Source organism: Dendropsophus ebraccatus, chromosome 5 (assembly GCF_027789765.1).
Source record: "Dendropsophus ebraccatus isolate aDenEbr1 chromosome 5, aDenEbr1.pat, whole genome shotgun sequence".
NCBI lineage: Eukaryota > Metazoa > Chordata > Amphibia > Anura > Hylidae > Dendropsophus > Dendropsophus ebraccatus.
Window position 1 is genome coordinate 39,618,368 of NC_091458.1, and position 17,328 is coordinate 39,635,695.

The window sequence follows — 17,328 nt, forward strand, 5'->3', positions numbered from 1 at the left end:
AGATGGCCCCCTCTCCCCTCTCCCTTATAGATGGCCCCCTCTCCCCCCTCCCTTATAGATGGCTTCCTCTCCCCCTCCCTTATAGATGGCCCCCCTCCCTTATAGATGGCCCGTCTCCCCCTCCCTTATAGATGGCCCCCTCTCCCCCCTCCCTTATAGTTGTCCCCCCTCTCCCCCCTTATAGATGGCCCCCTCTCCCCCCTCCCTTATAGATGCCCCGTCTTCTCCCCTCCCTTATAGATAGCCCCCTCTTCCCCCCTCCCTTATACTTGGCCCCCCTCTCCCCCCTCCCTTATAGATGGCCCCCCTCCTCCCCCTCCCTTATAGATGGCCCCCCTCTCCCCCCTTGTGTTTTTTAACGCAGGGCAAGCTGTATTTTTTTTTATAAACACTACCGTTCAAAAGTTTGGGGTCACATTGAAATGTCCTTATTTTTTAAGGAAAAGCACTGTACTTTTCAATGAAGATAACTTTAAAGCGTAACTGTCATGTTTTTTTTTATTGCAGAAATCAGTAGTATAAGCGATTTTAAGAAACCCTGTAATAGGTTTTATCAGCCAAAAAAGCCTCTTTCTGTGCTTAAGAAGCAATTTCCCAGCCTACCCCCGACTTCTTCGACTCTGGCACCATCCTCATCTCTATACTAACTGCACATGTGTATTGGCCCCTTTATGCCCTAATTTAGTGGGTAGGCTGACTGTATGTGACCCCCCTTATAGTATATGCCCCCCTCTATGTAGTCCCCCTCTCCCCCTATGTAGTCCCCTTATAGATGGCCCCCCTCCCCCCCTCCCTTATCGATGGCCCCCCTTTCCCCCCTCCTTTATCGATGGCCCCCCTTTCCCCCCTCCCTTATAGATAGCCCCCCTCTCCCCCCTCCCTTATAGATGGCCCCCCTTATACCCACTTATAGATGGCCCCTCTCTCCCCCCTCCCTTATAGATGGCCCCCTCTCCCCCTCCCTTATAGATGGCCCCCTCTCCCTCTCCCTTATAGATGGCCCCCTCTCCCCCCTCCCTTATAGATGGCCCCCTCTCCCCCCTCCCTTATAGATGGGCCCCTCTCCCCCCTCCCTTATAGATGGGCCCCTCTCCCCCCTCCCTTATAGATGGCTTCCTCTCCCCCTCCCTTATAGATGGCCCCCTCTCCCCCTCCCTTATAGATGGCCCCCTCTCCCCCCTCCCTTATAGATGGCCCTGTCTCCCCCTCCCTTATAGATGGCCCCCTCTCCCCCTCCCTTATAGATGGCCCCCTCTCCCCCCTTATAGTTGGCCCCCCTCTCCCCCCTTATAGATGGCCCCCCTCTCCCCCCTCCCTTATAGATGCACCGTCTTCTCCCCTCCCTTATAGATAGCCCCCTCTTCCCCCCTCCCTTATACTTGGCCCCCCTCCCTTATAGATGCCCCCCCCTCCTCCCCCTCCCTTATAGATGGCCCCCCTCTCCCCCCTTGTGTTTTTTAACGCAGGGCAAGCTGTATTTTTTTTATAAACACTACCGTTCAAAAGTTTGGGGTCACATTGAAATGTCCTTATTTTTGAAGGAAAAGCAATGTAATTTTCAATGAAGATAACTTTAAAGCGTAACTGTCATATTTTTTTTATTGCAGAAATCAGTAGTATAAGCGATTTTAAGAAACCCTGTAATAGGTTTTATCAGCCAAAAAAGCCTCTTTCTGTGCTCAAGAAGCAATTTCCCAGCCTACCCCCGACTTCTTATCTGTGCAGTATCAGGCAAATCCAACAATAAATAACCAACACCGCACTCTATAGGCAGTATATCAGTCCGTATCAGGCAAATCCGTCTTCATTACAGAAAAGCCAGTGAAGATGGGCTCTGCTCTCTCCATTCTATCCTTATGGAGGGGGGAGGGGCCAAGGGAGATGAGGGAGTAGGAAGAGGTGACATGAAGGTCAGCTGTTTGTAGACTCTCTGGGCACCTAAACCGCAGGATTCTGGGGTTAGAAAGGTCAGTGCTTATCTATGAACTTACTGAGAGAAGATTGCAGGATGTTGTGCTGTGCAAGACTGCTCCGTGCTCAGTCACTCCTAACAGCCCCTCCCCTCTCCATAGCCACATAATGGAGACAGAAATCCTACTGCTTCTGAAGGGAGGGGGGAGGCTGGGAAATTTCTTTTTCAGTCCAGAAGGAAACTCTTTTGGTTTATAAAACCTATTACAGAGTTTCTTAGAATAGCTTGTACTATTGATATTTAATGTTTTTTAAAAAATGACCCTGAAATGACAGTTACGCTTTAAACTAGTCCTAACTTTAAAGAAATACACTCTATACATTGCTAATGTGGTAAATGACTATTCTAGCTGCAAATGTCTGTTTTTTGGTGCAATATCTACATAAGTGTATAGAGGCCCATTTCCAGCAACTATCACTCCAGTGTTCTAATGATACAATGTGTTTGCTCATTGGCTCAGAAGGCTAATTGATGATTAGAAAACCCTTGTGCAATCATGTTCACACATCTGAAAACAGTCTAGCTCGTTACAGAAGCTACAAAACTGACCTTCCTTTGAGCAGATTGTGTTTTGGAGCATCACATTTGTGGGGTCAATTAAACGCTCAAAATGGCCAGAAAAAGAGAACTTTCATCTGAAACTCTATTCTTGTTCTTAGAAATGAAGGCTATTCCATGAGAGAAATTGCTAAGAAATTGAAGATTTCCTACAACGATGTGTACTACTCCCTTGAGAGGACAGCACAAACAGGCTCTAACCAAAGTAGAAAAAGAAGTGGGAGGCTGCGTTGCACAACTAAGCAAGAATATAAGCACATTACAGTCTCTAGTTTGAGAAACAGACGCCTCACAGGTCCCCAACTGGCATCTTCATTAAGTAGTACCCGTAAAACACCAGTGTCAACATCTACAGTGAAGAGACGGCTGCGGGATTTTGGGGCAGAGCTTCAGGGCAGAGTGGCAAAGAAAAAGCCATATCTGAGACTGGCCAATAAAAGAAAAAGATTAAGATGGGCAAAAGAACACAGACATTGGACAGAGGAAGACTGGAAAAAAGTGTTGTGGACGGATGAATCCAAGTTTGAGGTGTTTGGATCACAAAGAAGAACGTTTGTGAGACGCAGAACAAATGAAAAGATGCTGGAAGAATGCCTGACGCCATCTGTTAAGCATGGTGGAGGTAATGTGATGGTCTGGGGTTGCTTTGGTGCTGGTAAGGTGGGAGATTTGTACAGGGTAAAAGGGATTCTGAATAAGGAAGGCTATCACTCTGCACCGCCATGCCATACCCAGTGGACAGCGCTTGATTGGAGCCAATTTCATCCTACAACAGGACAATGACCCTAAACACACCTCCAAATTGTGCAAGAACTATTTACAGCAGAAGCAGGCAGCTGGTATTCTATCGGTAATGGAGTGGCCAGCGCAGTCACCAGATCTGAACCCCATTGAGCTGTTGTGGGAGCAGCTTGACCGTATGGCGCGCCAGAAGTGCCCATCCAACCAATCCAACTTGTGGGAGCTGCTTCTAGAAGCGTGGGGTGCAATTTCTCCAGCTTACCTCAACAGATTAACAGCTAGAATGCCAAAGGTGTGCAATGCTGTAATTGCTGCAAAAGGAGGATTCTTTGACGAAAGCAAAGTGTGATGTAATAACAATGTTATTTCAAATACAAATCATTATTTCTAACCTTGTCAATGTCTTGACTCTATTTTCTATTCATTTTACAACGTATGGTGGTGAATAAGTGTGACTTTTCATGGAAGACTTTTCATGGAAAACTTTTGAACGGTAGTGTACATATATATATATATATATATATATATATATATATATATATATACTGTATATATATATATATATATATATATATACATACAACTTTGTTGATTTTTTTTAATACGGCGTTCTCCTTGCGGGCTCTATAAGCTGATATTGTAATAGTTTAGAAAGTTACAGGAGTGGCAATGCCAATTATGTTTATTTTTTATTTTTACGGAGTGAATAGGAAAATGACTTTTTGACCTTTTTGACATTTTATTATTTTTTTTAAATTTATTTTTAATGTACAGTGAACAGAAATCGCTCCCCCAATAAAAAAAAGGTTGTTTATGGTATTAGGGTATGTGCACACTGCTGAAAAGTGACAAACTACGTCGCGTAATCCGTCGCTCGGGCCCACTCGCGTCTCCGCCCGTGTCATAGTCTCCATTCTATGCACGGGCGTATTCCTTCCTCTGTCCAAAGAATGAACTTGATCATTCTTTGGACCGAGGAAGGAATCTGGCCATGCATAAAATGGAGTCTATGACACGGGCAGAGACGCGCGCGCCTGCCACAGTCTGCGAGCGGCGGATTACGTGACGGAGTTTCCGTCACTTTTCAGCAGTGTGCACATACCCTTACAATTTAGCTCCTTTCACTTCATTGGAAGTGAGCTGACATACAACACACAAACTGCCATGTTTTTCTAACCTTGGATAACCCCAAAACATCAAAACGAGGTTCGTGCTGCAACTATAAATTACACAGAATATTAGAAGTCACATTAGAATTCTGTGGCTTGTAGAAAAACACTTCATATAGGCTGTGTTCACATGCTGCATTTGAACTAGAATTTTGATGATTTTTTTAACTTCAAACCTTGGAGAACATCAACACCATTTTTCTTTATCTAAATCGGGCATGGGGAACCCTCGGCCCTCCAGCTGTTGCAAAACTACAATTCCTATGATGCCTGGACAGCTTCCCATCAATTCCCATCATGCCTAAAGCTTTGGCTGTCCAGGCATGATGGGGATTGTAGTTTTGCCACAGTTGGAGGGCCGAAGGTTCCCCATGCCTGATCTAAATAGACTTTTAAATAGATATTAAATACATCTTTATATGTCTATTAGAGTTTCTATTAGAGATGAGCGAATCTAGAGCATGCTCGAGTCCATCTGAACCTGATCATTTGGCATTTGATTAGCGGTGGCTGCTGAAGTTGGATAAAGTTGGATATGAAGTTGGATAAAGCCCTAAGGCTATCTGGAAAATATGGATATAGTCATTGGCTGTATCCATGTTTTCCAGACAACCTTAGAGCTTTATCCAACTTCAGCAGCCACCGCTAATCGGAACAATCGGTTTCGGATGGACTCGAGCATGCTCTAGGTTCGCTTATCTCTAGTTTCTATTTTCTGATACAGAACAGCTTAAAGGGGTATTCCACCCAATAGCTAAAAAATGAAATGCTCCCAATCCTAGCTGATCTTACTCATCAAGTCCCCCTGAGTATTTGAAGCTGTCTCCCATCTTCCTAGCTTCCGCAGTTCCTGAGATACAAGCTTTCCTAAACACTGGTCTATATCCACCGTCTAGGAATCTATATCATTTACAGGTATCTGAGCTTCACCAGTCCTACCCTGTAATCAATCTGATTCCCACTGGGCTAAAGTCACTCCTCTTGTGGCCGATCCAGCTCTTGTGCTGTGATCTCTGGCTGCTGTTTACTGCATAAATCTGGCTTTCTCTGTCACTGTTTCCACCTCACACACAACAGGACCTTGCTTCCTTTTACCTCAGACACAGGACCTTGTTTCCTTTTACCTCACACACAACAGGACCTTGTCAGGACTGTGCCTTGGCGCTCCTCGGTTTGTGTTCTGTGGCCGAGAAGGCGCTGAGTTTTATGTTTCCGTGCAGTTTCCTAAACCCTGTCTAAACACAGGTGTATATTAGGTTTGTTCAGCCCTACCCATCTTGCTTGCTATGCCTTGGCAGCTTTAGGGTTAACCTGCTTCTGTGCAGGTGAGCTGTGTTGAGGATCAGGGGCTGGTCCAATCAGCTACTGAACTGAGTCCCTGATCCTCCATAAATAGTGTTCAGTTCCAGCAATCCTTGATGGTTATTGTAGTTCTATACTCCTTTTCAGTATTGATTCTCTTTCTGTGTTTGACCCTTGGCTTTCTCTGCTTTGACTATCCTTGTTTGCTGCCTGCCCTGAACCTTGTGCCTGTATCTGGACCTTTCTCTTGCCTGTTGCTTTGTACTTCGCTGCCCGCTGTTGCCGAACCGGACTGTAAACTTTGATTACATTGTGTTTGTTTTTCTGTCCTGTTACGTCTTATCCACCTATTTCAATGCAGGGACCGGCACCATGGTTGCCCGCAGTTGCCTAGGGCTGTCTTGTGGCAAGTAGGCAGGCACAGTGGGCGGGCTCAGCTTAGGGCTCACTGTTCTGGCCTTGTCTTCCTATCTTGCCAGTGTCCCTGTGATAACAGACCTTGATTACTTTCCTTCACACACAGGACCTTGCTTTCTTTTACCTCAAACACTGACTGGACTTCCTTCCTGATTCTTTTATGCCCCTCCTTTCCCAGCACGCAAAGCACAGCTCTTACTGTTAACTCCCTCACTGCTGCACAACTAGAAATGTTGTGTGCTGGCAATACTGGTATTCTCAAACTGCCAAACAGAGGTAATTAATTAACCCATGACAGTGACAGTCAATCTTACCCTGGGCCACGTATCCATCTACATAGATTAGAAAGAGAGGGAGAGAAAAAACTGTGTTTCCTTTGCCCTATACTACTCAGAAGGCTGTCACTGTTCTGTTGTTTCCCCGACTCTTGGCCAGATTGGTGTGATGTCAGTGGTGGGCGGGATTAGAGATGAGGCGTTACAGCTTGCCTGACAACAGAAAAGACAGAGTTCATGTGACTTTGGTCTTAGAAGGGAAAGGGAGAACAGAGGAGCAGAGACCATATGGACCTGGAAGTGAGCATTCTACAGCTTTAGGCTATGTTCACACTACGTAAAAGTACGGCCGTTGTTGCCGATGGCAAAATAAGGCTATGTTCCACCCCTCAAAACTACAGCCGTAGTTCTGCGGTGAGAACTACGGCCGTAGTTTTACGTAGTGTGAACATAGCCTTATACTGAGACCATGCCTCCTTTGGACTTGGCAGGAAAAATGTTAACAATAGTGTTGAATATATGGTAAATATGACCCACTTTTTTTTTTCAAGTGCCCCATTATGGCGTTTCTTTGCCTCATTAAAAACCAATTGAAACATTACCGTACATATTTTTGGTATATGTTTGGTAAATTCTCAACCAGGGTTGTCGATATTACAGTTATATTGTTAAAGGCTAAATTATTCTGTAGATTAGGGTGTCTGGTTCTTGGTATGTATAGATGTGCATATTTACTGTCTATTAAAATGAAGTAACTAAACATACATAGCTGACATACCATAAAATATTTATTAGGATCAACTTATACTTCCCCCCCCCCCCCCGCGCTAACTAAGAAGGTGACTGCAAAAAGGCTTCACAAAAGCTTATAGTATTTGATTTCACACCAGGGCTTGGTTCTCAGCTTAGACTACTCAGTTCTGCTCTATAATGTCCTCCATGCTGCTGCAACTTCTTGGATGTAGTGTGTGTGTGTGTGTGTGTGAGCGCGCACGCGCAGTGTATGGAAGCCATCCTGGAGGGTAAGCTGTACCCACTAAATTAGAGATGAAGCTAGTAGAGTGAAAAACTGACAAACATGTCCGATAAAAGTTATTTAATGGCTACATACACTCACCGGCCACTTTATTAGGTTCACTTGTTCAACTGCACGTTACCACTTAATTTCTAATCAGCCAATCACATGGCGGCATGTAGACATGGTCAAGACAATCTCCTGCAGTTCAAACCGAGCATCAGTATGGGGAAGAAAGGTGATTTGAGTGCCTTTAAATGTGGCATGGTTGTTGGTGCCAGAAGGGCTTGTCTGAGTATTTCAGAAACTGCTGATCTACTGGGATTTTCACGCACAACCATTTCTAGGGTTTACAGAGAACGGTCCGAAAAAGAAAAAACATCCAGTGAGCGGCAGTTCTGTGGGTGGAAATGCCTTGTTGATGCCAGAGGTCAGAGGAGAATGGGCAGACTGGTTCGAGCTGATAGAAAGGCAACAGTGACTCAAATAGCCAACCGTTACAACCAAGGTAGGCAGAAGAGCATCTCTGAACGCACAGTACGTCCAACTTTGAGGCAGATGGGCTACAGCAGCAAAAGACCACACCGGGTGCCACTCCTTTCAGCTAAGAACAGGAAACTGAGGCTACAATTTGCACAAGCTCATCGAAATTGGACAGTAGAAGATTGGAAAAACGTTGCCTGGTCTGATGAGTCTCGATTTCTGCTGCGACATTCGGATGGTAGGGTCAGAATTTGGCATCAACAACATGAAAGCATGGATCCATCCTGCCTTGTATCAACGGTTCAGGCTGGTGGTGGTGGTGTCATGGTGTGGGGAATATTTTCTTGGCTCTCTTTGGGCCCCTAGGTACCAATTGAGCATTGTTGCAACGCCACAGCCTACCTGAGTATTGTTGCTGACCATGTCCATCCCTTTATGACCACAATGTACCCAACATCTGATGGCTACTTTCAGCAGGATAATGCGCCATGTCATAAAGCTAGAATCATCTCAGACTGGTTTCTTGAACATGACAATGAGTTCACTGTACTCAAATGGCCTCCACAGTCACCAGATCTCAATCCAATAGAGCATCTTTGGGATGTGGTGGAACGGGAGATTTGCATCACGGATGTGCAGCCGACAAATCTGCGGCAACTGTGTGATGCCATCATGTCAATATGGACCAAAATCTCTGAGGAAGCTTCCAGCACCTTGTTGTATCTATGCCACGAAGAAGTGAGGCAGTTCTGAAGGCAAAAGGGGGTCCAACCCGTTACTAGCATGGTGGACCTAATAAAGTGGCCGGTGAGTGTATAGTCCTGCTCCTCATGTAAACACATCAGCTTATCCTGAAAATGATCTAAAACAGCTATTCTAATTTAATTTTTTAGCTGATAACATACACTTTTTCCATCCCTGGATTTTGAGCATTATCTGATGTGTGTCCATAAACACAGGAGGCCCCCTATTGTAGAGCGCCAGAGATTGTACCCATATATAAGTACATTGTATTACAATAAAACACTGCACCTGTTTGACCCATAGTCTCTCCACTTGCAGCTATTACTGTGTGATGTTTTCCATCCATGGCTGAGTCCTGTGCACTCTATGAACTCTGCTCATCTGGCTGTGCCCCCTATTGTCCCTGCTTAGTGCTGCACCTTATCAGTGTGTGTGCCCCTGCATCCCTGGATGTAATTACAGTGTGTGTGTCACAGTGTGGAGTGCAGGAGGAGGAGGAGGCAGGGAGCTACTTGTTGTCAGTGTGTATATAGCTCTGAACATTGCAGTTTCTCACAGCACAGGAGGAAGCTCTGGAGTAGATGAGCTCCTTGAGCTAATTATTAATGGCCAGTCCCTTCCTGCTATAGGGCATTGCAAACAGCTCATGGTGGGTAGGTGATATATAGAGCTGACAGCTGGAGGGTCTCATCCTCCTCCTTTCTTCAGAAGACCTCTCATCATGAGGGTGCTGGTGGTGTGGCTTGCACTGGGCTGCTGGCTCCCTGGGTGTGCAGAGAATATATGGCATAGGTTTGCAAGGCTGCCTTTCCCTAAAGATAACTTGTTCCTCTATGACACCTTCCCCCAGGACTTTATGTGGGCAGTGGGCACAGCTGCTTATCAGGTGGAGGGTGGCTGGCAGCAGGATGGCAGGGCACCTTCCATCTGGGACACACATTGCCACAAGGATGGACGTGCCACAGGAGATGTGGCCAGTGACAGCTACAACAACCTCTATAGGGACACAGCAGCTCTCCAGATCCTGGGGGTCTCCCATTACAGATTCTCTATTTCTTGGTCCAGGTTGTTCCCCAATGGGACTGATGCAGGTCCCAGCCAGGCAGGGTATACTTATTACAGGGCACTCATCGACAGGTTGAAGGAGATGGGCATAAAACCTGTGGTTACCCTCTACCACTGGGACCTACCTCAGAGGATACAGGATGTCTATGGTGGATGGGTCAACGAGTCCATGGTGGGAGTTTTTGAAGCTTATGCTAAAGCGTGTTTTATTCTGTTTGGAAAAGATGTGAAGTATTGGATTACTATTGACAATCCATATGTGGTGGCTTGGCATGGATATTCTACAGGCAGTATACCCCCTGGTATTAAAGGAGAGAAGTTACTCGGGTACAAAGCTGGACACAATCTCATTAAGGTAAGAAGGAGAACTGGAGTTAAAGGGACAAGATATGGAAGAGTGCAATAGTGAGAACTGGAGATCAGGATAAAGTTTAATAGTAAGGATAGCAGGGGGCAGTACTGCTATCATCTATCTGTCTCTATCTATCTATCTATCTATCTATCTATCTATCTATCTATCTATCTATCTATCTATATATCTATCTCCTATCTATCTATCTATCTATCTATCTATCTATCTATCTATATATCTATCTCCTATCTATCTATCTATCTAGCTATCTATCTATCTATCTATCTATCATATCTGTCTCTGTATCTATCTATCTATCTATCTCCTATCTATCTATCTATCTATCTATCTATCTCCTATCTATCTGTCTGTCTGTCTGTCTGTCTATCTATCTCCTATCTATCTATCTATCTATCTATCTCCTATCTATCTGTCTGTCTGTCTGTCTATCTATCTCCTATCTATCTATCTATCTATCTATCTATCTATCTATCCGTCTATTATCTATTTGATCATTATTATTCTTATTATTTTATAAACAGGCAATATAATAATCTAGTATGACAGGAGGTAAATGGTGGCTGATGTTCTCTGTTATGCATATGAAATTCTTATAACTGTAATGACTGGTGAGAATACCATCTAGAGCAGATCTAATCTGAAGGATGAATAATAATAAAAAATTTTTATTTATATAGCGCCAACAGATTCCGTGACTTTTTACAATTTTAGTAGCAAATTCTAATATGATCTGGGATACTGGAGTTTATTATAGTGATCAATATGCACAAAAGACAAGATGCAGATATGTTGGGACAAATCACTAATAATCTGCAGCAATCGCTCCGGAATATGACTGCAGTCTCCAAGCAACCAGGACATGAGGATATGGGGGATTAATGGAAGGGCGAGAGGAAGACCATAGAAGACGGAGTGTGAGGTGCCGTAACTTTCTTCTCTATGAGTTGTGGTCTTTTACAGTTGGTATTGGGAGGCTGCAGCTCTAGAGATCGCAGTGTTGTATATACAGCACAAATGTGGCATATAGAGCAATTATTCCTCCACCTACATACAAAGTGTGTGCGTCACAGTGTATATAACAGGACGGTACAGATACTGCTCTGTGGGCACCGGCGTAATGGTCCCAGTGTAGTCAGGGCGTAAAATAAGTGAGAAAATAACAACTGCTATGTACTATGTACTACTGAAATATAGGGACTGTATTCCAAAGCCTGTAACATCAACAATGGCTAAAACAGGAGAAAACCTTTACGCAAATGCAAAACGTTTCACACTTAATGTTATTTATCAAACTATAAGTCATGGTAGTGAAAGTAAGAACGGTGTAGTAGCATGATGGGCAATTCTCATAATTAAAATATTGGATACGATGGCAGAGCCCAAAGGACTCCATTGTAAGGCAATAAGATGGATCCAGCACTGCAACGTAGTTTTTGTTTATAACCAAATTACAACACCAACAGCAGTGTGAACAGAGCCTCAAGATCCATTTACATGGGTCGATTATCAGCAGCGAGTGTTCCTAGAAACGCTCACTTAGCGGATAATCGGCTCATGTAAAGGTGTCAGCGATCAGGTAACACCTGCTTATTGGCTGATTGGATCTTTTCTGAATCAGTAAAATGTATGGTTATTGGTTGCACATCTCTCATTGTAAACAGGAGACAATGAATGTTAATGGCCGCACAAACGATACAACGATTGTTTGCGTGACCAGGTCGCATGATTAAAGAAGCAGTTTGCAATTGCCCCCCCCCCCCGCTAGGCGTTGGTGCGTATACTCACCACAGGTGATTGGTGTCCTGCGGCGCGGCTTCGTTCAAATCCAGCACGCTCTCACGTCATCCGCTGCTGGGACCCCTCTTCTGTCTCCTGTGATTGAACGCCAGAATTCATGCTTTACAATGCATTCTCTATGGGAGCATATAACTTTCAGCGTTTAATCACAGGAGACAGAAGAGGGGTCACAGCAGCAGATGTCGTGAGCGTGCGAAGCCACCAATCACCTGTGGTGAGTATACGTGCCAGCGCCTAGTGGTGGAGGAGCCAATAAAAAGTTTTTGTGAATTGCTTCTTTAATTGGACCTTAAAGGCACCATCATGGTGATCGGCACTTGCTTGTGGCTGTGAATGGCCAAAGATCGCTGCATGTAAAAGGACCCTTATGTATGCCAGAACATAAAGAAGGGAATTGTCAGCATATAACAACTGATTTATGGTCTTTTACATGGCCTGATATAGGGCTGTGTATAGACGCAAACAAGTGCTGATCAGCGTGGTCCGGCCAAGCTGTTTTGTGTGCCTTATAAAGGGTCTTTAGGCTGTTCCGCCATGTTCCGCCAAGACTGTTCTGCCAAGGACGGCCATTTTTTTTAACACTACCTACAATTAAAATTAATCATGTTTGTACAGTGTGTGAACAATAGCCTAACACTGTAAAAGTTTGCCCATATTATATTTACTGCATTGTGCAGATGCCTTGGTGTGATATAAATTACATAGCCATGCAAGCATAATTCCTTTCATTTATGTGTATTTTTTTCTAAGGTTACGCCCTTAGTATAGCTATTGCATATGGATAAAACCCTGCCTGCTTCCTGAGGTCAATCGCTGCCCAATTTTGCAGGTGGCACCACGGTTTTACCTCCAAGGTCGTGCTACCATTGCTTGTATGTGGGAGGTGTTTCATCCACATGCACCATGAAACCATCCCGTATACTACTGTACTAACCACTGTTATTAGTACTCTATTATTATCATGTGGCGTCAAGTCACTTATGTCTCAAGATGACCGTACAAGACTTATTTCTTCCAGGAATGTCTCCCAGTCTTCAGACTTCTCAGCAATGTGTTCCTGATTTCTGTGATTTTATTCTTTCACTTGTTGCTCTTCATCCTCTCTATTCTTATACTCCTAAATCTCTGTGATAAAGAATATGAGGATATTATTCATGTTTTATGCTTGGTGTCTCTGATGGATCATAAATACATAGACTATTGATCTGTTCAGTACGCAGAGGTTGCGCATAATAAATGGGGTGACCGACCAGAATCTGATGTCATCATACAAGACTACAGTATAACAATGTTAGAATATAGAAGGTTAACTTTGTTATCATTTTTTTTTAACTTTTCTTCATTTATATCAGAATTATGTTCAAATATGTTTGATATTAAGAATGGCGTATTTTCTCAAAACCCTAACAGCAACCTGACAGACCCCAATATAAGTCATAGGGGGGCCTAGGCTTTTTGGAGGCCAATTATCCAACAGGAAAGTTGCAGATGCTATCTGTATAACACAAGGCTATTTATATTCTGCAGGAAGAGGCACAACTAACTTGTTGGTTGCAGTCACTTTACATTTTTCTATTAGCGCTTGGGGGTTAGTGTCTCTGTAAGAGACCGTTGGTTACACAAACATGGACGGCAAAATACTTGCAGCAAAACAGTAAAACTGCAGCAGCAGTCTCTTGCTTGGGTATGGTGGACTGTGGGTCACAACACAAACGGCTCAGGAGGTCCCTAGATGACTAAGGGCTATTGCCTGCACCAGCTATACGGCTATGGGTTGGAGAGAGGCTACTAACAGGTGCTGCAGTACCCACACCTCCTAGGTTCCTAGATTCTCTAGTGTTCCATGTAGGTTTTCTGCCATAGCATTCTTTATTCTGTGTATGATCTCTAGACTCCGCCTGACCCTCTGTTCCATACATATTTCCTCTCCTGTGCATGGCCTAGACTGTTGACCATCAAATTCAGTTGCCTGCCACAATCATTTGGTCCATCTTTGACTACACAGCTTTTCTGCCTGCCTACAACCTACATCTCTACCCATATCTGCTTTTTTGCCTAACCCTTTGGCTACGTTCACAGGTAGCAAAAGTGGCAGAATGAACATGTTCATTCTTCAGCGCCGAGAGAGGAGGCACGCGAGCCTCCCATAGACTGTCATGACAGGGAGGCTGGCGGTATTCCACGGTGGAGAATTCCATCGCTTTTGCTACGTGTGAACGGTGTTTGGTGCCTGTTGGGCCAGCCGCTACCCACAGCAGGACCTTTCTTGGGGTGATGACCTCCTAGCTTCTGCAGCTAAGTCTAGTTTCTACATCTTGGAGTAGGTTCAAGGGTGAAAACCAAGGGGCTTCTTAGACTGCACTCTTGAATTTGGACCAAAGTCAAACCAGTTGGGTAACACAAGGAGTTCACAAATGTTATCTGTTATAATGAGAAGGCATTACATTTGTATTTTTATTCTTATGTCACCATATTGCATATCCCACATGGTCTTTTAAAATCTGTTATGTCTAACTTGGTACTTAGAGTTCTGACCACTGGCGTAATACAAAGACTAGGAAGAGTAAGGTAATGACACACTCTATTGTAGTCATGTAACCTGTATGAATGAGAATTATATATTTTACAGTCCTGGCCTCTGCTACAGTAAGTGTCCAGGAGGTAGGCTCTTCTTAGGTGCCCTTGACTCTCTATACTAAGAGCTTCCTCCGTCCCTCCTCCAAACTATGACAGCAATACTAGTGACCTCCTGATTGGATGCAAAAACTGCCAATTATAGAAGAGAGGAGGGTCCAAGGTAGCTCTAAATACAGAGAGCTGTGGACACTTAAATAGAAGACCCCGCCCCCTGGATACTTACCATTATGGGAGCCAGGGCATCAAATATTTTTCTTGGTCATGCAATTTGTATGGCTACAACACAAAGAGGGGATTAATGAAGACCGGCGTACAAGTATCGGTATACATATATTAGGTGTACGACTTGTCCGATGCTTCGAAATGTGTAGGATTAGAGATGAGCAAACCTCGAGCATGCTCGAGCTTTATCCAAGTTCAGCAGCCACTGCTAATCAAATGCCGAACGCTCGGGTTCAGATGGACTCGAGCATGCTCAAGGTTCGCTCATCTCTATGTAGGATCTGTATAGGACTATGAGCAGGTTAGAGGGCTCAAAACTGCAGATTCCTGGGACAGATTCCTTTTATGCCTGCTTATGGCAATATGGATCTGAAATACAGATGTCTTTCACAGCATTAGTATGTCATCAGTAATTTAGTATTGCATCCATATGTTGCACTGTAAAGACTGATGGGCTACCTTCTAAACAGAAAGTTAAATCAAACCTCGAAACTCAGATGCAAAATTAGTAAAAATATGAATGCAATATGGATTCCACAAAACAAATGAAAGTAGAGAATGCTGAATTTTTAAAAAATATGGCTGTGTTTTAAATGCCTATGAAAATATCCTTATAGATTATTATTAGTTTTGTAATACTGTGCACAGAAAAAGATAATATGGACATATAGTATGCCTTTGCGAAACCGGCCTGAAAGGGGTTTCCCCAACATTAGATGTGATGTCATCAGTATCCTAGCCATATGCACAATGAAATGGGGAAACAAAAACACTTCAGAAACAGTCACCATGCAAAGCAGAAATAAGCAGAAAAACTGAAAAAAAAAATGAACTTTGCAATTTAAAGGTAGTCAAGCGTTTTAATTGTGGACAAAGTTCTCAAAGTTTTGGATAACATTTAAGGCAGTTTGAATCAGATGTAGTCCTCCCTTAAAGGGGTTATCCATGATTAGAAAACCATAGTTGTTTTCTTCCAAAAAAAGCACCACATCTGTCTTCAGATTTTATATGGGATTATAACTCTAATCCATTCACTTCAATGGACCTGAGCTGCAATACCACATACAACTGAGGACCATGGTGGTGCTGTGTCCGGAAGTGGCCATGTTCTTCTAATACTGGATAACCCTAATCCTGGATAGTATTTTCAACCCATAAAATATTTGCAGTTTGAAGACTTTAATAGTGTTTTTCCTTTACATTCTTTGTGTCATTTTATGAAGGAAATTAGTATAAAGACATTTTCATGTTTAACTAGACTAATATGGTTTCCAAAACTGCCAACAGTAATGATAGAATTCACATTGAATGATTGCTTATACAAACCACATAGGAAAACTAAAAATTTTATGCTAATTTTTCTAATTTAACCCTTAATGACCACAATATGTCTTTTGTCGGCGGGGCAGAAGTTTCCTGGCTCTGGTCTTCTGTGCATAATATCAAGGACACTTGGATGCTGCATGAGAGCAAGGCCCCTGCTCTAACTCTCATGCTTCAATCCTTGTAGTTTAACCCCCTTAGGTGCTGCCGTCAAATTGTGATTGTGGCATTTCTGGAATTTTGTTCCCCCCTTTAGCACCAGGTACTAATAAAAAATCATGGTGTAAAAAAACGAGGCCCATACTGCACTGTAGGCAGAAACAAGGGTCAGAAGGTCGCGGCCTGTGATTGGCTGAGTGGCCTCTCAGCTGACAGGCCGCTCTGAAGCTAGAGCACGCGGGACCTGGGAAGAAGCGAACCACAGGAGCAGCCCTGGAGCGTGGATAGGTAATGTATATAGTTTAAGCAAGGGCTGCAAGGACATCGGTAACTATGTCCTTGCAGCTCTTGTTAGACGATTATCAGGCCGTGTAATAGGCCCAGTAAACGAGCGCCGATCCAGCAGGTATTATCGGGCCCCCATCGGCACGTGTAATACCACCCTAACTTTGTGCCATCAATTGACCTAAGAACTAGTTTTTCTCCTGAGTACCTCTTTAACTCTCTATGGGACTTACATAATCTATCCAGGCTGGAGGGGACTGGGGATTCTTTATGACATAAACTATGCATATCCCAGTTTTTCTTTATACTCGTTCTGACACCTCTATGTTTGAACAGCATGTTGTTTCTGTAATTTATCCCTTTAAGACACCTGAAATGTTATTTGTTGTGAGATGACCTTTATTGTATGTTCTACACATTTTCCGCTTATCTGCATAACCTTATTAAGGTAAAGGCAGCCGAGCGGTACAGTCACCTAATGCTTGCCCTGGTGGCTGCGGAGCTCGCCTTGTCACAGTAATGTAATCTAGTTTTATTGCAGACTCTTAGCATCATTTGGCCACATAAAATAATTTAGCCACGCCATGATCAGGCAATAAACTGAAATATTCAACCATTTGCTGAGTGAGCGGCTCATTTTCTATCTTTGATCTCTAAAACGTGGAGTAAATTACAGTAAACAATCCATATACAACACCACCTAATACTAAGCTACATGTCAAATACCATCATTGGTTATTTTTTTCAATGCTAAGTAGTGTAGATCATGCTGGGATCTGTAGTGCACTTCG

General features: G+C 43.6%; 1 protein-coding gene across 1 annotated transcript in view; it reads left to right on the forward strand.

Annotated features, from left to right (window-relative positions):
- The first annotated feature begins 9,250 nt into the window (after positions 1 to 9,250).
- Positions 9,251 to 17,328, forward strand: part of KL (klotho) — a 32,665-nt gene continuing 24,587 nt past the window's right edge. Inside the window, exon 1 of the mRNA XM_069969909.1 lies at positions 9,251 to 10,096. Within this exon, the coding sequence (XP_069826010.1) occupies positions 9,398 to 10,096 (699 nt within the window). The 5' untranslated portion in view covers positions 9,251 to 9,397. The remainder of the gene's footprint in view (positions 10,097 to 17,328) is intronic.